Consider the following 27,279-nt stretch of genomic DNA (forward strand, 5'->3'; position numbering starts at 1 on the left):
TTGGCTCGGGAGGGCGGGCCTTCAGCGGGAGACATCATTATAACGCGACGCCTGCCCGTACCTGGAGAGCCAGGAAGATGGTGGTGATGGCGAGGCCTTCGCGGTCCGAGCGGCCGGACCTTGTTTTCGTGAGTCCTTGGCGGGCTCAGGGGTGGCCGGCGTGGAGGCATCGGGGCCTGAGTGCCGCAGGGGATCGGGGCCTGGCCGCAGGGGGGATCTAGGCCAAAGCTATGTTGGCCCGAGGGGTGGGGGATCCTAACGGGCCAGAGGCCGTATGGTGATGTCCGGACCAAGCTGACCAGGAGTAAGAGTCTGGTGCCGGGGCCTTCGTGGCTTGAGGAAAGAGCTGCTGTCGAGGTTAGGGGCCTGTCGTCCCGGACCTGGAGCGGAAATGGGAGCGCGCGGGGAGTGAGAGGGGAGGGAGATTCACATAGTTAAATCTTGAGAGGACTGATGTCTGAAGTAAAGGCATGGGTGACCCGGCCAGGCGTCCGGTTTCTGTGGTAAAGGCTTAGTGTTCTGGGTAACGGCCTAGGTCTGGTCCTGAGCGTTATTGTTTCTGGGATAAAGGCTTGGTGTCTGGCCTAGGAGAACCCTGGAGTCGGAAGTAAAGGCCTGGTGTGGAGCTGGTCGGGTGATTGCCAGTGGGATCCTGAAGAGTCAAAGACTTGGTGTTTGGAGTATAGGCCTGACATCTTCGCTAAATGCTTGGTGTTTAGAGTTAAAAGCTTGGCGTATGGTGCATATCTCTCTTGAGATAAGGGTTTAGCTTCCAAGTTTTGGGGCAGAGTTGAGCTAGGCTCTGGCTAGTGGGAGCCTGAGGTCCCTGGTGTCTGGGAAGAGGCGTGTTGTGAGGAGGTAAGGCTTGGTGTCCAGGGCAGAGGCCTGGCATCAGGGCAGGGCCCTACTGTCTAAGGAGTTGGGGCCAGAAAGTGGGTAGCTTGATTAGGAAGGCCAAAAGAATGATGTCAGGGTGGTAGTCTCATATCTGGCCTAGCACCTATGACTGAGGAGTCTGATGATCCGGAACAGAACGTGGGTAGTAGAATTCTGGGGTGTGAAAGTCTGAGTCCTGGTATCTGGGCATCTGGTGACCTGGCTCTGATGGTGGGCAGTGGGGTCTGGGTAAAGCTCTGGAGTTTGGAGTGGAGTGGTGCTGTGCTCAGGCTCTGAGGGCAGGTCTCTCTGTTCCCCATTCCCTGGCCGGCAGGAGGAAGAAGACCTCCCCTATGAGGAGGAAATCATGCGGAACCAGTTCTCTGTCAAATGCTGGCTCCGCTACATCGAGTTCAAACAGGGTGCCCCGAAACCCAGGCTCAATCAGCTGTATGAGCGGGCGCTGAAGCTGCTGCCCTGCAGGTGGGAATGGCTATCCCTGCCCTGCCCGTCCCAGCCCCCACCCCACCTTGTTCAGTCATAACAAAACTGGGCAGTAGGTCCCAGGTGGTGGCTATTGTGTTCCATCACTAGTGTACATCCCCCGATTGGTCAGCACAGCTTCCCTAGTGTCCCAGTCCATCCCCCCATTGCTGAGACTAGTCACCCCTCCCTGGGCCCCTTTTCCCAGCAGTTGCCTCCTGGGGCAGAGTGGAGGGTTCTGGGGGTTCATAAAGCTGACCGATACTGTCTGCCCCTTCCCCCCTTCCCCAGCTACAAACTCTGGTACCGATATCTCAAGGCTCGCCGGGCACAAGTGAAGCATCGCTGTGTGACCGATCCTGCCTATGAAGATGTCAACAACTGCCATGAGAGGGCTTTCGTGTTCATGCACAAGGTGGGGGTTAGGCCAGGGGATGGGTGGGAGACGGGCTCAGAGTCCATGGAGGTGGGCTCAGAGTCCATGGAGGTGGACAAGGCAGAGGGGATTGGAGTCTGTTGCCTCTGTGCACTTGAAGTTGAGCTGGACTTAGTCCCACAGGGATGGGGGTTCTGGGTCCTGCTGCGTTCTTGGCTGTAGGACATCCATGTGTCTGTGTGGCCAGGCCGTGATGCTGGTGGCTCAGACCTGCCTGCCTCTCCCCACGCCTCCAGATGCCCCGTCTGTGGCTAGATTATTGCCAGTTCCTGATGGACCAGGGCCGCGTCACACACACCCGCCGCACTTTCGATCGTGCCCTCCGGGCGCTGCCCATCACCCAGCACTCTCGGGTTTGGCCCCTGTACCTGCGCTTCCTGCGCTCACACCCGCTGCCGGAGACGGCCGTGCGGGGCTACCGGCGCTTCCTCAAGGTGAGCCCATCGGGTGGGTGGGCCAGTTCCCCCGGTCAAGAATTCCCGAAACTCTCACTGGGACACTTGCCCCATGTGGCATGTCACCTAACAGGCAGGATGTGGGAAAAAGGTTCCTTGAGACAGACAGTCTTTTGTTTGTGATTCATTTGTTTATTCTCCAAATCGTTTGTTAGCACCTGCTTACCATCAGGCAGAGACAGGTGTTGGGGACAGTGTGACTGAGACAGCCCCTGCCTGCAGGGAGCTTTCAGTCTAACTGGATAGACAGATGTGCATCAGCTGATCACGTAAGCCTGAGTAAAACCACAGCCGTGGGAGGGCAAGGGATGGGAGATAAATGGCTATGAGAATGTATAGCAGGCGGGTGGAGAGTCGAGGTGGAAACTGGGTGGGAGTGTGCAGTTTTCTCAAACTTATGACATCTGTTATATATCAGGAAGCCCTTAGCACAGTGCTGTTTGGGTAAGGGCTGGTGGTGAATGCAAGGCCTTGGCCTGTGCAGGCTGGACCATTGGTCTCTAAGGCAGACCAGTCAGGGCTGGGGTTGGACCAGTGGGGCCCAGGCTGGACCACTATAGTCAAGGCTGGACCAATCAGGATTTAGGCCGGACCAGTGGGGCCCAGGCTGGACCACTAGTCAAGGCTGGACCAGTGAGGTCCAGGCTGGACAGGTGTGGCCAAGGCTGGGTCAGCAGGGATGGCTCTTGGCCGGGACAAGGTGGGTGACTGACAGGAGGCCTGGAGCCCCTAAGTGGGTGGGGGATATGGTGGGGTGGCCCTGCAGCCCCGCTGACTGCCGGGGCGGGTCGGTGCCAGCTGAGCCCCGAGAGCGCAGAGGAGTACATCGAGTACCTCAAGTCGAGCGACCGGCTGGACGAGGCCGCACAGCGCCTGGCCACGGTGGTGAACGACGAGCGCTTCGTGTCCAAGGCCGGCAAGTCCAACTACCAGGTGGGCTGGTGGGGAGCCGGGAATCGGGCCGGGAGAGAGAGGGCTCGCCCCCTCGGGGGCCGCGGCTGAGACTCTCTCCCGGGCCCCGCAGCTGTGGCACGAGCTGTGCGACCTCATCTCTCAGAACCCGGACAAGGTGCAGTCGCTCAACGTGGACGCCATCATCCGCGGGGGCCTCACCCGCTTCACCGACCAGCTGGGCAAGCTCTGGTGCTCGCTGGCCGACTACTACATCCGCAGCGGCCACTTCGAGAAGGTGCGTGGGCACACGAGCCCCGAGGTGTGGGCCGGGTCTCCCTCCAATGCACATGGACCCATGTCTGAGCAGTAAATGTGCAGACATGCCTCTGTGCACACATGTGCGTGCCCCCACGCCTCTGCCTTCCTGAAGGTGAGGAGAGGCAGTTCAGCCCTGCGGACCAGTGCACTCACCCTGGGGTCAGCCACACCTGGTTCTCCCTGGCTGTGTGGCCTGGGGCCCGGTAAGCCTGGGTGTCCTCATTTGCAGAGTGGGAGTGACAGTCACTCTCGAGGTGTTGGTGTTGCTGTCTGCCACCATGTTTGCTTGCTCTTCTTATTGGGCAATGGAGTGGCAGGCTCAGGGGATAGGGGAGCATGTGGGGCTCTGAGAGGTCCCCAGCGGGGCTGGCTGGGGCTGTTGGGGCCTCGGGGAAGGTGGGAGCAGAGAGGAGGGGGACTGGAGTGGAGAGGGGGTGGTGAAGGATTAGGGAAGTGGGGAGCTGCAGACCGAGGAGGGGTTGGCTGTGTCCTGCTTTGGGGAGCCACCAGCCCGGCATGGGCAGGCCAGAGGCATGACCAGGTATGCGTATTACAAAGACTCTTCAGGTTGCCACTTTGGGCAGAATGCATGGGCCAAGGCCAGTGGCGGGAGACCAGCCAGGAGGCTGCAGGAGGCAGCAGCCAGCTGGAGGCAGTGGGGCAGGACCAGCCAGGGACGGGGCAGAGAAATGGGGCCTGAGCTTGGGGGCGGGGATGACGGGGAGAGCGTGAGCTGGAGAAGCGGGGTCGGGCAGGCTGAGGGGGGCTTCATAACAGCAATTTAGCCCTCCATGGCGGAGCTGAGGTTAGGGTTCCTACAGGGCGGACCTATGGGGATAGGGGCTTGGTTACCTATTGAGTCTTACTGGGTGCCAGGCGTCTTACACGTGTCCGCCTCGAGCCTTGTGGTGACTTTGTATGCGAGGTTGTCACTCAGTTTACTAAGCAGGAGCTGAAGCCCCCAGATCACTCCAGCAGGGCAGGGGAGGGCTCCAGCCGTGGCTCTGTGCTGAGCACTACTGCTCACAGCCTGCCGTAGCTGGGCAGGCCTGGGAGAGGACAGGGCCCAAGGGAAGGCCCCATGGGGGTTCCGACTTGGGCCTGGCGCCAAAGTCGGTACTGCCGATTGTCCGTCTCCATGCATGGGCACCCGCGCCTCTCCCCTGCCGGGACTCTCCTTCACCCCTCCCCGTCCCCATCCCGGCAGGCTCGGGACGTGTACGAGGAGGCCATCCGGACCGTGATGACCGTGCGGGACTTCACCCAGGTGTTCGACAGCTACGCCCAGTTCGAGGAGAGCATGATTGCAGCCAAGATGGAGACGGCCTCGGAGCTGGGGCGGGAGGAGGAGGGTGAGCAGAAGAGGGTGGGCAGAGAGGCCGGGGGTGGGCTGCCAGGGGTGGAGGGAGTCCCAAGCAGCTGGGGCAAGGGAGGGGGCGTCTCAGGGTCAGTGCGGGGCCAGCAGGGAGGGAGGCTGAGTGGACAGTGTAGGTGGGATCTTGGTGGGTAGCCAGGCCTGGGGATACATCTCATCCTTGGGCTGGACACTGGTGGAAGGCAAGGACTGCATGGGCAGTGAGGTGGCTCAGGAGGGCCTGGGCCAGAGCTTGGCAGGGAAGGAGGGCTGTGGGGAATGGTGGCAGTCAGGGTGGTCCTGGGGCAGCTCAGGCCGGGGCCAGTGGGGAGAGAGTGCCAGGGGGGACAGTGGGGTGAGTCGGTAAGGCCCAGAGCACTTGGCTGGGGCTGGAAGGAGAGAGGGCTGGGGCTGGAGGTGGCTGTGTGCTGAGGCCCTCACCCCTGCTCCCCGGCCCCTGTCTCCGGTCCCAGACGACGTGGATCTGGAGCTGCGCCTGGCTCGCTTCGAGCAGCTCATCGCCCGGCGGCCCCTGCTCCTCAACAGCGTCTTGCTGCGCCAGAACCCACACCACGTGCACGAGTGGCACAAGCGCGTGGCCCTGCACCAGGGCCGCCCTCGGGAGGTATGTGATGGCCCCGCCCTCACCTGCCTGGCCCCACCCACACCTGGTACCTGACCCAGCTCCTCCCACCCAGATCATCAACACGTACACGGAGGCCGTGCAGACCGTGGACCCCTTCAAGGCTACAGGCAAGCCCCACACCCTGTGGGTCGCATTTGCCAAATTTTACGAGGACAACGGACAGCTGGATGATGTGAGTGCCATACCTCTTGTGCATGCTGTGTGCGTGAGTACAGACGCGTCCTCGGCCAGAGGACCCAGGGACACGGATGTGTTCGGGTGAGCACGCAGGCTCAGGGAGAGGGCGGCGGCTGGGTGGTCAGGGTCTCAGCCTGGCTTCTGCCCGCCCACAGGCCCGTGTCATTCTGGAGAAGGCCACCAAGGTGAGCTTCAAGCAGGTGGACGACCTGGCAAGCGTGTGGTGTGAGTGTGGCGAGCTGGAACTCCGCCACGAGAACTACGACCAGGCCTTGCGGCTGCTTCGGGTCAGCACCAGCCCGGGGCTTGGGGAGGGGGCTGCGGGGTGTGCAGCCAGGGCCCGGGACACCACCTGAGCTCCGTACTCGGTGCCACCGGCTCCCTATAGAAGGCGACCGCGCTGCCCGCCCGCCGGGCCGAATACTTCGATGCCTCGGAGCCTGTGCAGAACCGCGTGTACAAGTCGCTGAAGGTGTGGTCGATGCTCGCTGACCTAGAGGAGAGCCTTGGCACCTTCCAGGTGAGCTGCCGGGATGGGACGGGCCGCAGGCCTGGCGCGGAGGAGGGGCAGGGTCACTTCACTCAGCCCCCACCCGCCCCCGCAGTCCACCAAGGCCGTGTATGACCGCATCCTGGACCTGCGCATCGCCACACCCCAGATTGTCATCAACTACGCCATGTTCCTGGAGGAGCACAAGTACTTCGAGGAGAGCTTCAAGGTGGGGGCCCCAGGTGGCAGTGTCCCCTACCCAGGTGTCCTGGGCACTGTGTCAGTGCGCTTGGTTCTCCCTAACCCAGTACCACAGACTGGGTGGCTTAAACAACAGAGATGTATTTCCTCCCAGTGCTGGAGGCTGGAAGTCTGAGATCGAGGGGTCGGCAGGGCTGGTTTCTCCTGAGGCCTCTCTCCTTGGCTTGTAGACAGCCGTCTTCTCCCTGTGTCCCCACACGAGCATCTCTGTCTGTGCATGTTTCTGGTGTCTCTCCATGTATCCCACATTTCTTCTTATAAGGACACTAGTTGCATTGGAGTAGAGTCCACTCTAGTGACCTCATTTTAACTGAGTGACCTGTGTAAAGACCTTATTTCAAAATACAGTCACATACTGAGGTCCTGGGTGTTAGGGCTTCAGTGTGAATTTCGGGGGACATAGTTCAGCCCGTGACAGGCACCGAGTCCTGCCTCTGTGTGTGTATGGGGTGAAGGGAGGGTGTTGGTGTGAGTGTGTGGGGTGTCTTACGTGTGCATGTATGCACGTGGTGAGGCCCTGCCCCGCCCCTTGAGGGTTTTGGTCGTGTATGTGTGGAGATGATGCACATACACAAACAGGGAGGTCGTACACATGCACATGTGCCACCCCTGCCTGAGTGACAGGCCCTGCCCCTCGGCCTGGGCTCCGTATCTGCGGAGCTGAGGTCCACCCCCCTCTTCACCCATAATGTTACCTACCAGTGACTTAGTGAGTCCTGGTCCAGCCCTGACCCTTGGGTCTTGCAGTCTGTTGAGGCCGACAGGCAGCACAGACCCTCCTGACAGCGCCAGGATCACAGGGAGGGGTGGACGGGAAGGGGCCCACTTGCTGAGCCCGAAGGAGACCCGGGTAGGTTGGGTGCCCGGGGGTCTCACCCTGAGCCTCATACACTGAGACTCTCCCCGTCTCGGGGCAGGCCTATGAGCGCGGCATCTCGCTGTTCAAGTGGCCCAACGTGTCGGACATTTGGAGCACCTACCTGACCAAGTTCATCGCCCGCTACGGGGGCCGCAAGCTGGAGCGGGCGCGGGACCTCTTTGAACAGGCGCTGGATGGCTGCCCTCCCAAATACGCCAAGAGTGAGGAGGGCCAGGGGCCTCAGCAGAGGGCGCGGGCAGGGGCGTCATGGGCCGGGCCTCTGTCCTCTGACCACCCCCCCGTCCTGCCGCAGCGCTGTACCTGCTGTACGCGCAGCTGGAGGAGGAGTGGGGCCTGGCCCGGCACGCCATGGCTGTGTACGAGCGTGCCACCCGGGCCGTGGAGCCCGCCCAGCAGTATGACATGTTCAACATCTACATCAAGCGGGCGGCCGAGATCTACGGTGTCACCCACACTCGCGGCATCTACCAGAAGGCCATCGAGGTGCCCGCCGCAGGGGCCGGGGCGGGGCTGGCTGTCCTGCCAGGGATGGGCGGGTCCTGCAGGCTGGAGGATCTGAGCCTGCCTGCGTGTGGGGGCTGGGGGGCCTTCTAGAAGGGCCCGGCCTGGTGTGTTGGGAACCACCTGAGCTCCCCTAAGAGGGGTGCCCCTCCCGCCCCCTGCCCTGCCCTCCCTGACTGCGCCCCCCCGCCCTATCAGGTGCTCTCGGACGAGCATGCGCGGGAGATGTGCCTGCGCTTTGCGGACATGGAGTGCAAGCTTGGAGAGATCGACCGCGCCCGGGCCATCTACAGCTTCTGCTCCCAGATCTGCGACCCCCGGGTAGGGCTGGACCCGCAGGCGGGCGGGCTCTGGGAGGCTGCGGCCAGCCAGTGGCTTATGCGCAGACCCCTCTCCACAGACGACTGGGGCCTTCTGGCAAACGTGGAAGGACTTTGAGGTCCGACACGGCAATGAGGATACCATCCGGGAGATGCTGCGGATCCGCCGCAGCGTGCAGGCCACCTACAACACGCAGGTCAATTTCATGGCCTCACAGATGCTCAAGGTGTCGGGCAGCGCCACGGGCACCGGTGAGCTGCTGAGGGCCAGCCCTCGCCCCGGCCGGGCTCGCCCTGGGGCGACACAGTCCCCGGTCTCAGGCCTGTCGGCCAGGCTTGACTTGCTGGGTCTGGGAGCATCTGGGTCCAACTCTGCCTCCCCCGCCTCAGACTAGGAACTCCCAGAGGGCTGGGGACTCAGGGACAGGTGGGGGCGCCCAGCAGCACCCAGAGTGAGGCGGGCACATGGGGAGCAGCGGGGTCTGGTGTGGCTGTGGGGAGGGCCCGCCCGTGGCGTCTGACCCTGCCCTGCCCCGCCAGTGTCCGACCTCGCCCCCGGCCAGAGTGGCCTGGACGACATGAAGCTGCTGGAGCAGCGGGCAGAGCAGCTGGCAGCCGAGGCAGAGCGGGACCAGCCCCCGAGGGCTCAGAGCAAGATCCTGTTCGTGAGGTGAGAGCGAGGGGCTGGGGGCTGGGGCTGGGAGCCAGCCAGCTCTTCTTCAGGCTGGGAGGGGGAGCTGGGCCCAGCTGAGCGGTGTGCCCCCGCATCCCCGCCCACCCACAGGAGTGATGCCTCCCGGGAGGAGCTGGCCGAGCTGGCACAGCAAGCCAACCCGGAGGAGATTGAGCTGGGCGAGGACGAGGACGAAGACGAGATGGACCTGGAGCCCAACGGTGAGGGGCCAGCCTGCCAGGCAGGGCGGTGGGGCAGAAGCCAGGGAGGAGCCCTCCTGGAACGTGACCGTGTCCTCCCTGCCTCCCCCGCAGAGGTTCGGCTGGAGCAGCAGAGTGTGCCGGCCGCCGTGTTCGGGAGCCTGAAGGAAGACTGACCCGCCCCCCATCACCCCCACCGCCCCCTCCCACAATGAAGCCTTCATTTGTACGTCATGGTCTGAGCCTCCTTCCTGCCCTCCCCTCCTGCTGCCCAGGTGCCTGTAGGGACTGCCAGCTCAGTGGCGCCCTGGCCCCGGGCCCGGCTCCCCCCACCCCCAGATTGGCTGGTGCGGGAGGTGGGGCAGCTGGGCTCGAGGCCAGGGCACACGCCCCACCCTCACCCTGCAGAGCCAGTTCTGGACTCCAAGAGGCCAGTCTCTCTGTCGCCTGTGGCTGCCTTGAGCCCCAAGCCTGGGGCCTTGCCCTTAATTGCCCGGCTCTCGCCAGCCTGTGCCTCCTAGAGCTTCTCCGCCCTCTCCCCGCCCCCACAATCAGCAGGTCACGATTCCCAGCCTCCCCTCTGCAAGCCCTTTGTCGCTGGGGGAGGGCTCCCACGTCCCCTTGGGTCAGCGAGCTCTGGAGGCAGGCAGCTCCTGGTCCAGCTGTGAGCTTAGCAAGGTCCTTCTCTTCTGGACAGCAGCCAGGAGCCAGACCTCGGCCATGAGCCCCGGCCAGGGTGTGGTCCTTACTCTGAAGCTCTGGGAAGCCATTAGCAGGCTCTAAGCTATTAAGGGATTTTAAGCATTCAGGGACATAATCAGATTTGTGCCCCAAACAGGCCACGCAGGCTGCGGTATGGGATCGGCTTGTGGCAGGAGGCGGCTGGGGACGTGGGAGGCCCAGGCTGTGGGCTTGGACTGGGGGCGGTCATGGGGACGGAGAGAGTGGCGTGAAACACAAGAGGCCTTGGGGAGGTGAACCTGGTCCCACACCTGAGCTGCAGGGACACCGGGAGCTCAACCTGGCCCGAGTTTGGGGCTTAGCTCCTACACCTGAGATGCCCAGTGGCCGAGCCAAGGAGGCAACTGGACCCTCAGACGTGGAGCCTGGAGGAGAGAAACACAGGAATCCCCAGCTCGGAGGTGGCAACCGAACCTAGGAACATAGGCCGGCGGCTGGAGGAGAGAAGAGCGAGTTTAGCAGTTGGCCAAATGCCAGGCGAGGCCGATAACAACAGGCCGATGGAGGAGGAAGATGAAGCAAGGTGGGGCGGGGAGGCCACGGGCGAGGAGGGCCAGTCAGAGCCTCATGTGCCAGGAGGTCATTGAAGGGGCGTTGGCAGGGAAGGATGACAGACCTTGGCAGGAGCTGCGTCAGGGCCGTCGAGGGGGCGGAGGAGAGGCCGGAGTAGGTTCCAGAGCAAACAGGAGACAGGAAACGGCCAGCGAGCATGGAAAACCCGCCGGCAGAGATGTCACCGAGCGCCCCAGCCAGCCTCGGGGCGGTGCCAACCAGCATTCAAGCTCTCTTTAAATTATTTTATTCAAGGTGGGGAGGACGGACAGGGGACCGAGCTGAGCCCTGAGTCCCTGAACCTCCCAGCTCAGCCCCCACAGCAGGACGGGACGGAAGTTAGAGGGTGGAGACGCCAGCCCCACCCAGACAAGGTCGGGGACAGACAGGCCCCAGGAATGCCTACTGGCTGTCCTCCGGGAGGGTGGCGGCCAGCCCGCCCGGGACAGGGCTATTTGGGGGTGCTGCCGCCCTTCTTGGGAGTAGTGGGCTTCTTGCTCTGCCAGAGGTGTCCCTGGATGGTGAAGGCATCCACGCTCATGGACATGGTCTTGGCGGGGATCTGGGTGAAGCGCTTGCGGTCCGAGTTGTACTTGTAGATGCCCTCGACCATGGCGGGCGTGACTGTCCGGGGACCGTAGCCCGCCAGCCGCGACAGCTCCTCCGTCTCCCCTGACAGTGTGTAGAGGGCCCGGAACTGGCAGCTTGAGTCGCGGAAGAGGATCAGGAAGTGGTTGGCCTTGCTCTTCTCGATTTCCTGGTGGGCGGCAGGAGTTAGCCGGCCCCGCAGGGGCCCCCGCCCCGCCCGCCGGCCCGCACACCCCGGCGCGGGCTCACCTCGAGAATGCGGTTCTTCTGTGGCTCGTTCACCTTGCCCGCCAAGCAGCAGTGCGACAGCGCGTTGTGGATGATGAACTTGTTGGACTTGGCGCTGGGCTCCTTGTACAGCCGCGGACCTGGGGGGCGGGGCGGTCAGCGGGGATGACCAGGGGACAGGGAGGGGGCGGTGCTCGCCACCCCTTGCTCACCCACCTACCTGTGTACTCGGGCACCGACGCCGGGGAGGAGGCGTTGCTGCCGTTCTCCCAGTCGCGATCTCGGCTCCCAGGCAGGCGGCTCGGGGACATGAGGCCCGATGGGGACGGAGCCCTGCAGCGGGGAGGGGAGGGGATGGGGAGGCGGTCAGTGGCGGGTGAAGCCTCCCAGCATGCAGCGGGACCAGGGAAGGGGCAAGCCCAGAACATTCTGCAGATGGGGAGATGTACACATGTGTCGCATATCCTCACAAGTGCCCCCTCGCGCTCTCCCAGCCTCGGGCACGCTCCACACTCCCCCAGGTGCACAGAGGCTTGTTCCTCGGCCCTGTGTCAGGTGCAGATGATCCCACTTGCACACGAATGTGGTCTTTCATCCCTCCGGTGACACAGACACACACTCGTGCCACACCACACTCGTCACACACACACACACCAGCTGCCCAGGCTGAACTCACCGAGACGTGGGCCTCCTCACGCCTAGGTTACTGGGGGCCTCGTTGGCCACGGTTGACAGTGACAGGGTGGACTGGGAGTAGACCTTGCTGAGCCGAGAGCCTGGGAGTAGAGGACACTGGCTCAGGCCCCACCCGCGGCCCCCCTACCTCCACAAATGCCCCGGGGGCCTTACCTGGCAGGCTGGGCGGGGAACATGGGGTCAGCCCTGCCCAAGACCCTCACCCCGTGCACCCCACTTGAGACTCACTCCCTTCCTCCCACGCCTATGGGGGAAGGGGCTTTGCCCAGCAGGCTGTGGGGAAGCAGCACAGGGTCAGTTCCCACGGGAAATCCCTCGCCCCCAAACATCCTCGGGGGGTCTCATCATTAAGCCGAGGAGAGAACTCTGGGCCAGCTCTGCCCAACACCTCTGCCCCCACACTGCGGCCCTCCACATCCCTCTCACCAGCCCCCCCGCCCCCCTGCGGATGTCTCCTCCCCCTCCCCACATACCCACGGGGGCCTCACTCAGCAAGCCCTGGAAGGGGTGCTGGGCAGGCCCCGGCCCCAGGGTCCTCACCCAGCAGGCCGCGGGCTGGGCTTCTCGCCAGGGCCGAGTCATCACAGCAACCAGAGCGTGGCCGGGGGGCCCTCCGCCCGCCCCGGCCTGGCCCCCCTGTCCCCGCTGCCCGGGGCCGCAGCACCTTATCCAGGTCATCCATCAGCTTCAGCTGGGCCCGGCGTTCATACTCGAGCCGCGTGAACTCCCCCCGCCGGGGGCCCACCTCCTCTTCGGCCGGGGCCCGGGCAGCAGGGGCCGGAGTGGCTGCAGGGGCCACGGGAGCTGTGGGGGCCGGGGGACTGGGGGCCGCCTCCTCCTGGGCCAGCCTGCAGATGGAGGGAAGGAAGCAGAGAGGTCACAGGGTGGCAGGGTGGCTGGTGGCAGGGGTCCCCGCGCCGGGCCCAGCCTCACCGCGCAGCCTCCTCCCTCCGCTGCTCCTTCTCGGCCTCCTGCCACTGCTTCCGCCGCCGCGCCTCCTCTGCCCGCCGCTGCTGCCGCTCCAGCAGACTGGCCCGCTTCTGGGCCATCTCGTCCTCGGGCTTGTCTTCATCCTGGGGGCGGGCACGAGTCCAGCTGGCCGTCCCTCCCAGCACAGCTGGAGTCTGATCTTTGTCCACCCAGCCTGCCAGCCACTCACATGTCCTTTGGATTTTGTAATTGTTCTGAAGGCATTTAGTCGGCGCCTACTTGATGCACAGCCCCATGCTGGGTACTGGGGTACAACAGGGACCAGGGCAGACCTAGTGCTGCTCACATGAAGCACTTAACCAGTGGGGAAGATGATCTAGGGTCACACCAACAGTGGTGAACACTCGCAGAAACAGCTACCCATCTGCACTGCAGGGAGGAACCTATCCTGGCCTGGGGGCACCAAGCGAGACTTCCTGGAGGAAGCAACCCCAGAGAATGACAGGAGGACTTAACTGGGTGGGGGTGAGGGGTGAGGAGAGCTGTCCAGGCACAGGGAACAGCAAGTGCAAAGGCCCTGGGGCCAGAACAAGCCTGGCTGGGGGGTGGAACAGCACAGAGGTCACTGTGGCTGGAACACAGAGCTGAGGAGAATGGCACAGGCCAGCCCAGAGGTGAACAGAGCCTAAGGCCATGGGAAGGATTTTTATTCTAACAGCAAGGGGGCTACAGAAGCGTTTCAAATAGAGACGAGACAATTTGCGTCAAAAAAAAATCCCTCTGGTTCTCAGTTGAAAAAGGCTAGGGATTGGCGTCTGGTGAGGGGGTGGGCAGTAGAGACCCGTCAGGACGTGACTGCAGGTGTCCAGGTGAGAGACGGCGGCCCAGGCTGGGGGTGCCATGAGGATGGAGAAGAGTGACCCGTCATGGAAGAGGGTCTGGAGGGGGAACTGGAGGGGCCATGCCGGGAGTCGGGGGCAGGGGTGTGAAGTCAGGGAGAGAGCAAGAGGGAGATGCCATGGGAGACCCTAGTCCTGTTTGTCCATCACCCACTCCATCTATCTGTCCATCTGGCCACCCACACCTTGTCTGTCTGTCTGCCGACTCCCACCTGGCTACCCACCCATCCATCCACACACCTTCTGTCCATCCACTTGTCCATCCATCGGGAAGGCCCTATCCATCCGACCACCTGTCCACCCACCTGCCTATCCACCCCCCGACCCATCTCCCCACTCCCTGGCTGTCCGTCTCCCCCCCCATGCCCCCAGCCTCTCCCCCCATCTGCTCAGGTGACTCACCTTATAGAAGAAGCCCAGCCCAGCCCGGGGCTCTCCCTCTGAAGAGGCCTCCTCCTCTAAGGAGTCCTCAGCACCAGGGGGGCTCCCGTCTCCCTCGTCCTCAGCCGGGGGCTCTTCTAGGCTGCCCAGGGGGATCTCGATGAGGCCGGGCCGGGCCACAGGCTCCTCGGGAGGTGGCCCCTCCGCCAGGAGGATGGAGGAACGCGTCTGCACGGGCACCTGGCTCGGCGAGAACTTGCGCAGGTGGGGGAGGCTGTCGACGTCGTGGGGAGGCGTGAGCACCCTGGTCAGGGGCGCCAGCCGCAGCTCCGCTGGCCGCGCGTGCTTCGGGCTGCGGGGCGTCGGGCTGGGGCCGGGCCCGGGGCTGCGCCGGGCGGCCGGGGCGCGCCGGGCAGGGCTGGGGGATGCGGCTTTGGGACCCGTTGTGGGGCCAGGGATGACCCACGCGGCAGGTGGCGGGGCAGGCGCGGGGGCCTCGGGCGGGGCCAGGAGCCGCTGCTGCTGGTCCGTGAGCCTCTGCATGTCCCGCTGTAGCGAGCTCAGGGCGGCGCTCAGCTTGCTGACGGCCCGATTGTAGTCCCCCAGCCCCTCGGGGGGCACCGGGCCCAGTTCTGGGGAGAAGGTCACTGCCTTGGGCCGTGGAGACGGCTCGCCCTGGCCCTCGCCTGCCGGCCGCTCCCCACCGGAGGCCGGGCCCTCCTCCGCCTCCCCTCCGGCCTCCCGGGGCTGCACCTGCAGGAAGGCGCTCTTGCCCAGCCGCTGGCGGTGCTTGGCAAAGATGGCCTCGATCCGCCGCTTCTGCGCTTCTATGGCTCGGCGTTTCTCCTCCAGCCGGGCTCCAAGCTCACTCATCTCTGAGCTCAGGGCCTCCGGGGCCACTGAGGGGGCCACTGGGGACCCGGCCTCGGTCTCTGCCTTCACCAGCTGCTTCTTGCGCTCAGCAAAGCTGGTCATCTTCACTTCTGAGTTGCTGGCTGCTGGGGACGAAGCTGCCGCCTTCGGGGAGCCCTCAGACAGGGCCGGCAGTTTCGATACCTCCCCGGCTGGGCAGGGGGACGGTTTCAAGGGGCCCTCCGGGTGGGGCAAGTAGGCAGGTGCTTTGGTGGGCCCGTCGGGCAGTGGTTTGGAGGCCCCCTCAGGTGGGTAGGGGGAGGCCAGTGGCGGTTTGGAGGGCCCCTCGGGGGAGTGGAGGTAGAAGCTGCCGTCGGCAGCCCCATCCGGGAGCAGCCGGGGCTCTGCACTGTGGATGATCTGCAGAGCCTCCTCGATGGTTGGCAGGTCACCAGGCTCCGGGGCTGGCTGGGCGGGGGTCCGGGCCGGCACAGAGCGCGGAGGGCCCAGGCTGTCCGAGCTGGCAGAGCGGAGCAGGACCGGGTCTCCCATGACGACGTCCACGTCGCTGTCCAGGCCAAAGGGGGTGCTGAACGACACAGCCTGGGAAAGGGGACGGCTGGGCGGCCGGAGGGAGGGGTCAGCCCCTGGGACGAGCCCGGCCCCACCCTGGCCCAGCCCACTCCACCACTGGGGCCCCTGAGATGCGCTCACCTGAGCTGACGGTTCCAGGCCTTGCCGAGGGCCTCCATGTGGGACATGGACGGGGAGGACTTCAGCGAGCCTGCGGAGGGGCAGTGAGTGTCACTCAGCGGTCACTATGGACTCACTGGGGACCCTGGGTGAGGTCAGCCAGAGGTGTCACTGGGTGAGTCACTGATGGGTCATTATGTGGGTGGATAGCTGGGGGCCATTTGGTGTCACCAGGGGTTCCTGCCAAGTCACTGGGGAGGTCACTGTGGGGGTCAATGAATGTCACCACGGGGTCATTCAGGTGCCAGAGGGACCCAATGGATGTGTCAGAGAGACAACATGAGGCCAGCTGGGGCAGTCTTTGGGTGAGGATCTCCACTGACGAGCCACCCCCCGCCCTCACCTGTGGATCCGCGGAGTGGGGACTGTGGGCCGCCAGGTGACAGGAGTGGGTGGCGGAAGTTGAAGACAGGAGACCTGCCAAGAGATGCACGTCAGCCTCGGGACTCCCTCCCTCGCCTCTCCCAGGGTGGAAACCAGAGCAGCCCAGCCACGTCCCAGCGCCCAGCCCGGTGGAGGAGCCCGTCATGGTGGTTCCACCCACCGGGGGAACAGTACCTGCTGCCACTGCTGTTCTGAGGGGTGGAGGCCTCCGCAGCCTGGGGGGAGGCGGCTGCAGCACAGAGAGAGGGTCAGGCAGGGCTTGGCCTCCCCACCCCCGCCCGGACCCAGGGCCGGGCTCACCGTGACCGTCAGGCAGGTCTTTGGCCTGGACGAAGTCGGGTTTCAGCACCTCAAAGCACATGAACATCTCGGCTAGCAGCACCACCAGGTTGATCTGGGCAGGGAAGGCAGGGTCAGCAACCTGTGGGTCCAGGGACCCACAGCCCTGGACACCCGCCTTGAGGCCCCGAGACGGCCTTACCTTAAGGGGCGGTGGGACATACAGCAGGTCTTCGAGGGACAGCGGGCAGCCGCGAGGAAGACGGGAGGCGCAGAAATCCTGCACCAGCTGGAGGTTGTACAGGCTGTCCGCCACAGACATGGGGTCTTTGAGGCACACCTCTGTAGGGACAGGACGCTTGGGTCCCCGACTATTCTAGGGGAAGGAGAACAGGGCCCCGGGGAAGCGAGGGCACGGCAGCCAGAATACATGGAGGACCTCCTGTGGGCCGGGCCCCCTACCAGGTGCCCTTCACAAGGTGTTAGGTGATAGGCTGTTCCTCGGGCCTTTGCTTCTGCTATTCCCACTGCCCAGAGCATTAGTACCCCAAGAACTCAACTCAAAAAGCTCTTCCTGATCACCCAGCGCCTTCAGGGCAAGTAACATCCAGAATGTTCTTCTGGATGAACTTATTGCCTTTCTCTCCCAACTAGGAGTTGAACCCCCTTAGGTCAGGAACGGGTCTGTACAGTTCTCGCTAGATCCCCAGAGCCTAAAATGGGGTCTGGCACACAGTTCACACTCTATAAATATTTGCTGCAGGAATGAATTATATGAAGTGCAGAGAGGTTTAGACACTTGTGTAAGGTCACACAGCTAATTAGAGGGAGAGGTTCAAACCCAGATCTGCCGATTCTGGAGGCTGTGCTCGTAATCACTGTGACGCTCTGGGGACAGAGGCCTGGGTGCTGGGTCTTAGGACGCCAGGCTCCCAAGGGCCCATTCACTCACCCTCAAGTCGCAACAGCTGGGGACAATAGCAATGGATTGTGGCGGCCAGTGCGGCCCCACTCGCCAGGTCCTGGAGGCCAGTCACCGTTGGAAAGCAGGGGGAGCGTCGAGCCACAGCACGGTCCTTGCGATATCGGATCTGTGGATGGGAGCAGGGTCAGGTCAGAGGTCTGGCCGGCCCCCAGGTCAGCGGTCATGCAGGCTGGGTGGGGAGGCCTGGGGTTTCCGCCACGAGGGGGCGTGAAGCCGGGGGCCCCAGAGCCAGAGTGGGGGGCCAGCCTGGAGCAGGGGAAGGGCAGCAGCGAGAGGCAGAGGAGGTGTCTGCGAGCAGCCAGGCCAGCAGCGGGGGGCTGGGGGCAGGGACTCCTGGGACCCCGGGGTGGGGGATACGTTACCATGGGGGGTTTGCTCCCCGACTCCTTCAAACAGAAGGCAATTGCGTGCTGGGGGGAGAGGAGCAGCCGTCAGCGGGGCGGGAGGGGTGCTGACTTGCTGGCCCCCAAGCACACCTCCGGGGGGAGAGGGGAGCCCTGACCCTTGTCGTGAGCCCTGGCCGTCCAGCTCCCTGACTGCACTCTGGCCGGCTTTGGGACCCCAGCTCCTCCCAGCCCGGAGGGACCCCACAGAGCAGCCTCCCATGCAGGAAATCTGGCCCCCCAAAGACCCAGGCCCCAGCTCAGGGATGGGATGCAGAAGCAGGTAGGCAGGAGAGGAACCCCCAACCCAGGCCCCAGGGTGGGGGGAAGGAGGCCCTGGAGTGAGCAAAGGCAGGAACCCCATCCAGCCCCAACCCTCTCCCCCATCGCAGCGGTCACTTTTCCCTTGTGCTTAATGGATGGACACATCCCCACCGCAAAGCTGGGATCTGTCCTTGGGAAGCTGGAATATTCTGCCCTCTTGTGGGTTTGAAGGTCTTCCTCTTGGCTAGAGGGATCTCCATGTGCCCTGCCCATTGAGGGCCTGGATCCACATGTCTGATGGGCTAGGGTCCTCCCTTCAGTAGCGCCGGAGGTCTCCCGACCTCGGCTAAGGGGGACAAGCGGCAGGAGCTCCGCCCTGCTGACTAACGGCAAGGGAGACCTATCCCCGCTGTCAGGAAACTAGAGAAGGGTCTGCCCTCTCAGTTAACAGCGGGGACACTCCCTGCTCTTGGTTCACAGGGGGCTGGGGTCCCACCTCCTTTGCTCACAGCTGGGGGATGTAGGAGAGGGAGCAGACAGGCAGGCAGAAACAGACACACAGACAAAGCGACAAGCGGGGCAGGCAGACGGGGCGAAGAGACAGCCCCACTTACAGGAACCAGCTTCCAGTACCAGCGTGTGGGGCACTGATGCCAGAGAGGCAGAGAAGAGAACAGCAGGAGCGGGCACAGAGGAGAGGGGAGAGGGCAGAGAGAGAGAGAGTCACCTCCAGCCCCCCCAATGCAGGATGGCCTCGAGGCGCAGCCCCGCCCTGCCCACTCAGCCCTCTGATCATCTGGTCTTCCCTCCATCCATCGCCCTAGCCTCACCGAGGGCTGTGCCGGGGCCACCCCATCTGCAGGGGCCGAGGGAGATGCCCTCTGGGCGGCTTCCTGTTCCGTCTTCTCCTGCAGCCGCCGGATGGTCTGGGGACCAGGGAGAGGTCAGTGTTCCGGTCACTGGGCGATCCTGGCCCCGGGCCCATCCCAGCCCAACCCCACCTACCGTGTCCACCCAGAAAAGGAGCTTGTGCTCCAAGCTGGCCAGGGCCAAGGGACCAGGCACCGTCTTTGTCCACTCCAAGGCGAAGGCAACCATGAGAGCGTCAATGACAGCTAGGTGGGCTCCCTGTGGGGGCAAAGGCTGAAGGGTGACACCAGGGCGAGGGATGGAGGCTCTCCTCCGCCTCCCATGCAGAAGTAAGAGGAAGAACCTGGAGGTGAGAGGGGCTCCAAATGGGAGGGGCTTGAGGGGCGTGGCCAAGGTTAGTGGGTGGGGCCTCAAGGAAGACACCAGGATGGATGTCCAGGAAGAGCACTCCAGGTGGGCCGGCCTTTGAGGTCACAAACTAGGCCTTAGGATCAGGTGGGCCATGTAGGCAGGTCTTCAAGGGCTAGGGGAGTGCCTATCGGGAGGAGCCAAGCCTGGTAGGAGGAGCCTTGAGGGGAGGAGCCATGCCTGGTGGGTGGAGCACTAGGGGAGGAGCCATGCCTGGTGGGAGGAGCCCCGAGGGGAGAAGCCATGCCTGGTGGGTGGAGCAGTGGGGGAGGATCCATGCCTGGTGGGAGGAGCCCTGAGGGGAGGCTCCATGCCTGGTGGGAGGAGCCCTGAGGGGAGGATCCATGCCTGGTGGCAGAGCCTTGAGGGGAGGAGCCATGCCTGGTGGGAGGAGCCCTGAGGGGAGGATCCATGCCTGGTGGCAGAGCCTTGAGGGGAGGAGCCATGCCTGGTGGGTGGAGCACTAGGGGAGGAGCCATGCCTGGTGGGAGGAGCCCCGAGGGGAGAAGCCATGCCTGGTGGGTGGAGCAGTGGGGGAGGATCCATGCCTGGTGGGAGGAGCCCTGAGGGGAGGATCCATGCCTGGTGGCAGAGCCTTGAGGGGAGGAGCCATGCCTGGTGGGTGGAGCACTAGGGGAGGAGCCATGCCTGGTGGGAGGAGCCCCGAGGGGAGAAGCCATGCCTGGTGGGTGGAGCAGTGGGGGAGGATCCATGCCTGGTGGGAGGAGCCCTGAGGGGAGGATCCATGCCTGGTGGGAGGAGCCCCGAGGGGAGAAGCCATGCCTGGTGGGTGGAGCAGTGGGGGAGGATCCATGCCTGGTGGGAGGAGCCCTGAGGGGAGGATCCATGCCTGGTGGCAGAGCCTTGAGGGGAGGAGCCATGCCTGGTGGGAGGAGCCCTGAGGGGAGGATCCATGCCTGGTGGGAGGAGCCCTGAGGGGAGGAGCCATGCCTGGTGGGAGGAGCCCTGAGGGGAGGATCCATGCCTGGTAGGAGGAGCCTTGAGGGGAGGAGCCATGCCTGGCGGGAGGAGCAGTGAGGGGAGGAGCCAGGCCTGCTGGGCGGGGCCTGATGGGCAGGGACGGGGCCTACCATGAGCATGGGCTGGTGCCTCAGGTCGGCCTCCTGCACTGGGCGCTCGGGCAGTGCGGGCACTGTGCCCCTCCGCGCCAGCAGGGCCAGTAACGCAGAGGGGCTGGGGGGTGTTTCGAGCTGCGGCAGCGCCTGGCGCCAGGCCCGGCAGTAGAGCTCTGCAGACAGCAGCAGGCGCGTCACGGGGGGCTTCACGTGCTCCTGCGCATACTGGTCCGTGTAGAAGGGCTCCCACAGCTCCGAGGGCACATGCTCTGGGGGGGCGAGGGGGGTGGGGGGTGGTGAGGCAGGTCAAGTCCACTGGGCACCCCCCCTACAATCATATGGCTCCAATTAAGGGGCAGGGGTCTGAACTAGGGAGGATGGCACCAGCAAGGGAGAGTGGGGCCCAGGCTGAGACGTAACTCCCAGGTGTGTAGGAATTTGCCAGAGGAGGGCTGATGGTGTTCCAGGCAGAGGGGCCTGCACATTCAAAGGCCAGGAGGTGGGAGACTGCACAGGACCTCAGGGAGCTGGCAGGCTCTTGGACCCGGAGGGTACGTTGTGCAGACCGGCTAGGCAGGGTCTGGGGGAAAATGGTCTAGTAGGCTCCCCACCTCCCAAGAATAATAATGACAATATCCTTCAATCCATCTCCTTGGGTGCCCCCATGACCTGTGTGGACTCCTTTACACCTTACAGCCACCTTAGGAAGAAGTGGCTAGGGCACAGTTAGTAACTCGGCTGGGAATCAAACCCAGGCCTGAAGCAGACCCTACACCCTCTCAGCTTAGAGATCGGGGTGGGATGAGCTGTGGAGTGGGGGGCCGGCTGGAAGGGCACAGAATGGGGGAAGTGGATGCACTGCAGACACCTTGAGAGGCGTGAGTGGTCTGAACCTGGTGACTGAAGGGATGAGGTGGGGGAGGGAGAGGGAGATGCCCAGGGCCGCATGGGGTGTGAGGGGAAGGTGGGGGGAAGAAGGTGGTGGCTGACATGGGGGTACAGGCAGGGCAGCAGGGAGGGTAACTGGGTGGGAGGGCCTGCAGCTTAGGAGAGCGGTGAGATCATATCCCGAGAACACTGAATGAGACAGGCAGGGTGGGAAGAGGCCTGAGGAAGCCCCACGTGGAGGGGGAGGTGGGTGGCACAGCCCCAAGTAGGACCCAAGGGTGCGGAGAAGAAAGATCAGAATAAGCCACCAAGAAAATCCGAGGAGGTCGAGAAGGAGGTGACTGAGGCCAACACGGGGGGACCTGCCCTCATGGGGGTCTTCCGGGGAGGCCTCGACTCTTATTCTAATCAGAGCAGCTATTTTGTATATTGGGGTTCTGTGTGTTTGAAAGAATGGGGCCAGGATTCTAGTGCTTAGAAGCATTTGAACGTGACATACCAGACCTTCCTCAGCAATGCTCCCAGAGACCCGCCTGCCCTCACCCACAAGGACTCAGGCAGCCTCGCCTTCAGTCCCTCTCTGCCCCAGCTCCTTCCCCACTTAACGCCCCACTTCTGTGGAGAGTGGTGCCCGCTCTGCCACTCCAGTTCAGCTCCTTGAAAGAGTCCTCTAGCTTCCTTCTGCCCTGCCCCCGCCCCAACCTCCCGGATCCGGCTCCTGCTCGCCTCGCTCCCAGCCTCCCCAAGGCCACCCGTGGCCATCCAACGCACAGCCGTGGGCCCACATCTCGCCTGGGCTCTCTGCCCGACACCTCCTTCTTCCGAAAACCTTTCCCCCCTGGCATCTCCCAGCTTCCCATCTTTTTCTCTCTCCCACCCTTCAAGCCTGGCCTCCTCCCCCATGCCACTTCAGTGTGGGGCTCCTGACTCTGAGCAGCTTAGTACATGGACATGCTCCCCCGCCCCCCGCCACTATGATGGCTTCCACGGCCATCTGAGTACTGCCACCTGCAGCAGCCCAGGCGTGCGTCCCACTGCCCTCTGGGCATCTCTCATAATCCTCAGCAACTTACTTGGAACCGTTCCTTCTCTGTCCTTGTCGCAGTGAGTAATCACCATCCCTCCTCCTTCATTCTCCCCTCCAACATCCAATTGTCGTCTGGTTTCAACCTCCCAGTGTCTCGCGAAGCCAAACCCTCCTCCCTATCTCCCCAGCAGCTGGTCATTTCCTGCTCCCATCAGCAAAATTAAACAAGTTTCTTTCCTGCAGGACTTGTCAGAGCCTTCAAGAAGAGGAAAAACGTGAGTAAGAGCCTACTGATAGCCGATGCTTATCAAGCACTAACTCCATGCCAGTGTTTCTTCACCTTGGCACTATTTGCATTTGAGGCAGGCTGATTCTTTGTGTTGGGTGGTGGGTGGGGTGGGCTGTCTGGTGCGTTATATAGACATTTAGCTGAATCTCTAGTCTCTACTCACTAGATGCCAGTAGCACGCTCCTCCCTAGTAGTGACAACCAAAAATGTCTCCAGACACCGCCAAACGACTCCTAAGAGGCAAAATCGTCCCCAGTTGACAACTGCCACTCTATACTACAAAATCTTTATTGAGCATTTACCATAGAGCCGGGCTGTCCAACAGAAATATAATGTAATCCACATATGTAGGTTTCAACTTTCTAGTCGCCTCATTAAAAAAGAAACAAGTAACATTCATTTAGCAATATATTTAACCCAATATACATCCAAAATGTTATCATTGCAATATGTCATCAATATAAAAACATATTTCCCATTCTCTTTTTTGTAGCAAGTCTTCAGAAGCCACCGCATACTTTACATTGACAGCACGTCACGATTTGGACCAGCCACATGTCGCTCGTGGCTACGCTATGGGACAGCACAGCTCTACAGCCCAGCGGCATTTACTCACACCACGATCACCTTAAACGCATTTCTCCTTGAATGCTTACGATGTTTATTCTTATCCCCACTGTACAGGTGAGAAAATTAAGGACCAGAGAGCTCACATGACTTGCCCAGGATCACGCAGCTAGTAAAAGGCTGAGCCGACGTGTACCCACTTTCTCACACATCACACTGATGTTCTCAAGGCATAAAGGACTGCACGCGGTGTTTCCCAAACGTGCTTAAAGATGGCACCCTTCCTTATCTCTAAGCTTGAATTCTGCTGAGCCCACCTGCCTGCATTCCTATCTAGCCTCCTCATACCTGTGCCTTGGGGCCACCAGAACTACCCCTTCCCCCAGCCACTATTCCCCCTGGGCAACTGCATATCTCATCTTGTCAAGTCCCCTAACACCTTCCATGGCTCCCTAGGGCCTTCAGATCCCCACCTACAGCTTGAGAGGCCTCCCTTATCTCCCACCTCCCCTGGCCACCACTGGGATGCACATTCTTCTCAGAGAACTAACTCCCTGTTGGTCCACACCTTAGGCCTTTGCAGAGGTGGTCTTCTCCCCCTGGCAAACTCCTACACATCCCTCAAGATTCAAACCCTCCCTCCTCTGGGGAGCCTTCCCTTCTCCTCCCCACCCCAGATTTCAGGGACTTCCTCCTCCAGGCCCCGCTGCACACCTCTATATCACAGACCTCATCACTTTAAGCATGGGTGATCTGGTTTCATGTCCCATCCCCCTCTCTCCCGCGTCCATCCCTGCCCTCTCTCTCCATCCTGAGTGCCCAGCACAGGCCTGGCACCCAACAGTCCCAGAGTTCCTGAATCGAGCAGAGCTCTGCTCCTCTCTCAGGGCTGGCGTCCCACCTTCCTCAGCCCCGGCTCTGTTTAGAGAAGGCGGGTGGGGGACAGGTTGAACTTGACCCTCAGGGAGGGTGTCACACAGCACAGGGAGCTGGGTCAGCTGGGGGCATCTCTGCAGGGGACCTCACTTTCCTTTCTGCAAAATGGGACAGTAATTTCTGCTCTGTCCCCTGGCCAGGGGACGATGAATAATATTTATATTATTAATAAAAACACTACCACCGATCACGGCGACAGCGAGCATCCGTGTAGCGTATACATGTGCCAGACACAGCACGAAGAATCCTGTGGTCAGTTTCTCCCTTCCGCCTCCTGGCAGCCTTGTACCATAGCCCAAGCTCTGCCCCAGCACTTAGTGGGTGCCCCGCTGACATTTGCAAAATGGATAAATACATGAGTGGACGCCTTCCTTTACAGAGCGGGAAGCAGACGCTTAAGAGAATTGCGATAATCCCTCCACATTCTGGTGGAGCTGGACGCAAATCCAACTCTGATTCCCAAAGTCAGTGGAGCCCTCTGTGGCCTCATAAGCTGGGATGTGGGGGGCTGGGGCCCACCTGGGTCCCTCCTCCCACCCTCTTTCTTCCTCAAGCAGATCCTGGGGGGTAGGCAGGCCCCAGAGTGGGCCCTGCATGAGAGAGAGAGCCAGGCAGAAGCGGAACCAGGAGATGGACAGCTGTCACCGAGACCCACACCCAGAACAGGTTGATCTGGGAAGGCCACTGAGGGGGGATGGGCTGTGCCCAGCTGGTGCCAAGACCAGTGGGGCAGGACCAGGCGGAGAGCAGGGCATCCCCCTAGGAGGGCCCAGACCTTAATTAACCCGGTCTTCTCCACCGCCAGGCCCTGGCTCCCAGCTCTGGCCTGGGGCCCTGACTGAGCCTGCCCAGGGCCTCAGATCCTGGGGACCCACCCGACTCCTCCCTCTTGGGGTGGCCTGAGTTTTTCACACATGTGGGCCTGGGGGAGGGACTGGAGGGTCTGCCCCAGTGAGAGAAGGCCCTGCACCTGGGCCCCCACCCCGGGCGATCTTGGATAAGCCATTTCCCTTCTCCCGGGCTCGCCCGCCTGCTAGGCAAAATGAGGCAATAAGTCACAGCTGCCAGCCGCTGGCCGGAGCCATGGAGGCGCAAGAGGGGGTGCCCGGAGCTCCCCTGGCCGCCGGCAGCGCAGGCAGGCCCGACGCGGGGTGTGTGTCCGGGCTGTGGGGTGGTGTGTGTGGGGGGGTCCTGGCGGGCGCGTGATGTGAGTGTGCAAAGGGGGGCGGGCGTGCCAGGCTAGGCCCGCACTGGGAGAGCCCAGCCGGCCCGCAGACGGCGCCGCGCTCACCTGGAGGCCCGGACGCCGGGGTCCCCACGCGGAGCTGGGCCGCCGGCCCCACCCCCACTGCGCTCCCGCAGCCCGGCGGGCAAAGTCCACCGGCCGGGCCGAGCAGGAAGCTCGGAGGCCCGGCGGGGCGGGCCCGGCCCAGGGACCCCCGGCGATCGGCGCTATTGTTCCCACGGCCCCGGCCTCCCCGGCTCGGCGCTCCGCCCCCCGCACCTGCCGCCCCCGACCCGGTACCTGCGCCCCCGAAGGCGGCCCGCAGCACCCACGCCAGGCTGGCCGCCGCCTTGGCCCGCGAGAAATCGTACTGGTCCAGCGACTTGATCTCGGGCACCAGAAAGGTCCTCCGCAGCGGCCCGGGCCCGGGGGGCGCCGCCTCCACCATGGCGGCGCCGGGGCTGCGGGCGCCCGCTCCGCGCTCGCTCGGGCTGGGCTGCGCCGCGCTCGCACCCGGGCCGCCGCCGCCGCCGCCGCCGCCGCCGCCGCGCCGAGCCAGGTGCGGCCGCTCGCGCTCGCGACGCTGCGTCGCCCCGCCCCGGGGCGGAGCCCAGGTGCGCCCCGCCCCCGGCCCCGGCCCCCGATCGAGTCCCCCCGCCTCGCCGCGCCCCCCGCCGCAGAGCGGGGCGGGCCGGACTGCGGTGGTGGCCGGGGGGCTGCGGAGGAGTGTGTGTGTGTCTGTGTGTGCGCGCGCGCGAGCGCGTGCACTGGAGAGGATGAGGGACCCTCTGTCTGCGGATGTGTGCGCTGGCCCAAGTGTGTCTCCCGAGATGCGAGTGTGAGCATCTGTGCGGGCTTGTCCTTCTGGCCAGTAGACAGCGTGTGCGTGGGTGCACCTGCTTCTGATTGTGTATTGTGAGCATCAAGAATGTGTATCTGTGTGTGCGTCCCTGAATGTATTGGGGTGGTGAATGAGTGTATTCGAGGGTGTCTGCTTGTGCATATCTGGGTGTGTGTGACAGCGCGTGTACGTGTGTGTGTCCGTGTTTTGCATGTATGTTGTGTGTACAAGGATTTGTATTATGTAGGTGTCTGTATCCTGAGGATGTAGGAGTGGTGAGCGCGCGTGTATCTGTGTTTTGTCAGTGGGTTTGTGAGTGTGTGTATTTGTGAGCATCTAAATGGACTTGTGTTTTGTATAAGGGTGTGATTAATGTCAACGAGGGAGTATGTGAGAGAAACTGAGAATGTGTGCAACTACACAGGAGGGTGACTGCTTGTATCTATGAGTGTGGTCGTATGGCCGTTACTGGGGGTATTTGCAAACGTCTGCGGGTGTGTTCCTGGTATCTGCAGTATTTGTCGGGGGGGGAGGGGGGTTCCAATTGTGTGTAGATGGGGATATGTTTGTGTGCAAGTGCACTGGTATACGAGTATATGAGTGAGGTTGTGTGCACATGGGTGTGTGTATGTGAGGAACAGTTTTGGAATGTATTTTTGTGCATATATGTGTATAAACATATGAGTGTATTTGTGGGTGACTACGTTTGAGGATATAGTGTCAGCATAGTGTAACATGGTGTGTAAACCATGGCAGTAGGTATATGTGTGTAAAAATGTCCATTTCTGGATGTTTTTGTGAGAGTGTGAGTGTGCATATTTATCTCGGAACTGCGTGTGTGTGTGGTGTGAGTCTTGTGTCAGTATGGAGGTGTGTGTGAAGCTATTGGTGTGTGTATGATAGCTGGTATTTGTGTACCTGAGTGCAATTGTGTGGGCGTTCCTGGGCATATTTGTAAATGTCCAAGCCCTATTTGTAAATATTTATTTAATGTGTTTGTGCGTTCCATTGTGGTTTTGTGTGAAAACATTTGCCCATTGCCTCTTAGCTGTGTGTAATTTGAACAAATGAGTGTTTGTCAGTGTCAGGTCTTTGCGGGCCTGTGTGTCAAGGTGTGTATATCTGGGTGTAGTTTTGTGTGTATAAGTGTATATATGTGTTTGGGTTTGCGTGTTGTCCGAGTGTTGACATGTATCACTAAGTGTGTTTGTGTGTGTGAGGCTGGTGTTTACATCTGTGTGAATTTGTGGATATTTGCACGGATCTGTGTGTG

The 27,279-nt window shown here is 62.4% G+C and overlaps 2 protein-coding genes across 5 annotated transcripts; one reads left to right on the top strand and one right to left on the bottom strand.

The window, feature by feature from the left end:
• The first annotated feature begins 31 nt into the window (after positions 1-31).
• XAB2 (XPA binding protein 2) lies at positions 32-9,193 on the top strand. 2 transcript variants are annotated; one of them, XM_058537953.1, is made up of 19 exons: positions 32-128; positions 1,211-1,359; positions 1,651-1,774; positions 2,032-2,229; positions 3,049-3,183; positions 3,275-3,439; positions 4,670-4,814; positions 5,290-5,441; positions 5,515-5,634; positions 5,795-5,926; positions 6,028-6,159; positions 6,245-6,358; positions 7,308-7,470; positions 7,563-7,753; positions 7,970-8,092; positions 8,172-8,343; positions 8,632-8,761; positions 8,876-8,985; positions 9,079-9,193. In XM_058537953.1, the coding sequence occupies exons 1-19, from the start codon at positions 78-80 to the stop codon at positions 9,138-9,140; spliced, it is 2,568 nt and encodes an 855-aa protein (XP_058393936.1). In that variant the 5' UTR covers positions 32-77; the 3' UTR covers positions 9,141-9,193. The 2 variants fall into 2 exon arrangements, with proteins under 2 accessions (XP_058393936.1, XP_058393937.1); XM_058537954.1 differs by having other exon boundaries at positions 5,795-5,824.
• A 1,480-nt stretch (positions 9,194-10,673) lies between these two features.
• On the bottom strand, positions 10,674-25,646 carry CAMSAP3 (calmodulin regulated spectrin associated protein family member 3). 3 transcript variants are annotated; one of them, XM_058537957.1, is made up of 18 exons: positions 25,466-25,646; positions 20,249-20,502; positions 18,885-19,007; positions 18,710-18,805; positions 17,595-17,642; positions 17,200-17,338; positions 16,450-16,589; positions 16,269-16,362; positions 16,143-16,197; positions 15,928-16,001; positions 15,546-15,615; positions 14,001-15,399; positions 12,703-12,842; positions 12,310-12,617; positions 11,750-11,849; positions 11,294-11,406; positions 11,095-11,213; positions 10,674-11,014 (listed from the first exon to the last, which is right to left on the bottom strand). In XM_058537957.1, exons 1-18 carry the CDS (start codon positions 25,611-25,613, stop codon positions 10,709-10,711), a joined length of 3,726 nt encoding a protein of 1,241 aa, XP_058393940.1. In that variant the 5' UTR covers positions 25,614-25,646; the 3' UTR covers positions 10,674-10,708. The 3 variants fall into 3 exon arrangements, with proteins under 3 accessions (XP_058393940.1, XP_058393938.1, XP_058393939.1); XM_058537955.1 differs by having other exon boundaries at positions 14,001-15,450; XM_058537956.1 differs by lacking the exon at positions 17,595-17,642 and having other exon boundaries at positions 14,001-15,450.
• Between the last annotated feature and the right edge of the window lie 1,633 nt (positions 25,647-27,279).

This window comes from Diceros bicornis, unplaced genomic scaffold, assembly GCF_020826845.1.
Source record: "Diceros bicornis minor isolate mBicDic1 unplaced genomic scaffold, mDicBic1.mat.cur scaffold_73_ctg1, whole genome shotgun sequence".
In the NCBI taxonomy this organism is placed as follows: domain Eukaryota; kingdom Metazoa; phylum Chordata; class Mammalia; order Perissodactyla; family Rhinocerotidae; genus Diceros; species Diceros bicornis.

Coding starts and splice junctions, on each gene's coding strand:
- XAB2 (XM_058537953.1), top strand. CDS start 78: ATGGTGGTGATGGCGAGGCCTTCGCGGTCCGAGCGGCCGGACCTTGTT. Junction 3,440..4,669: donor GCAGCGGCCACTTCGAGAAG/GTGCGTGGGCAC, acceptor CCATCCCGGCAG/GCTCGGGACGTGTACGAGGA. Junction 8,344..8,631: donor GGGCAGCGCCACGGGCACCG/GTGAGCTGCTGA, acceptor CTGCCCCGCCAG/TGTCCGACCTCGCCCCCGGC.
- CAMSAP3 (XM_058537955.1), bottom strand. CDS start 25,613: ATGGTGGAGGCGGCGCCCCCCGGGCCCGGGCCGCTGCGGAGGACCTTT. Junction 17,643..18,709: donor TGGCCCCGGCACAGCCCTCG/GTGAGGCTAGGG, acceptor CTCTCCCCCCAG/CACGCAATTGCCTTCTGTTT. Junction 16,590..17,199: donor CCAGCTGTTGCGACTTGAGG/GTGAGTGAATGG, acceptor CTGTCCCTACAG/AGGTGTGCCTCAAAGACCCC.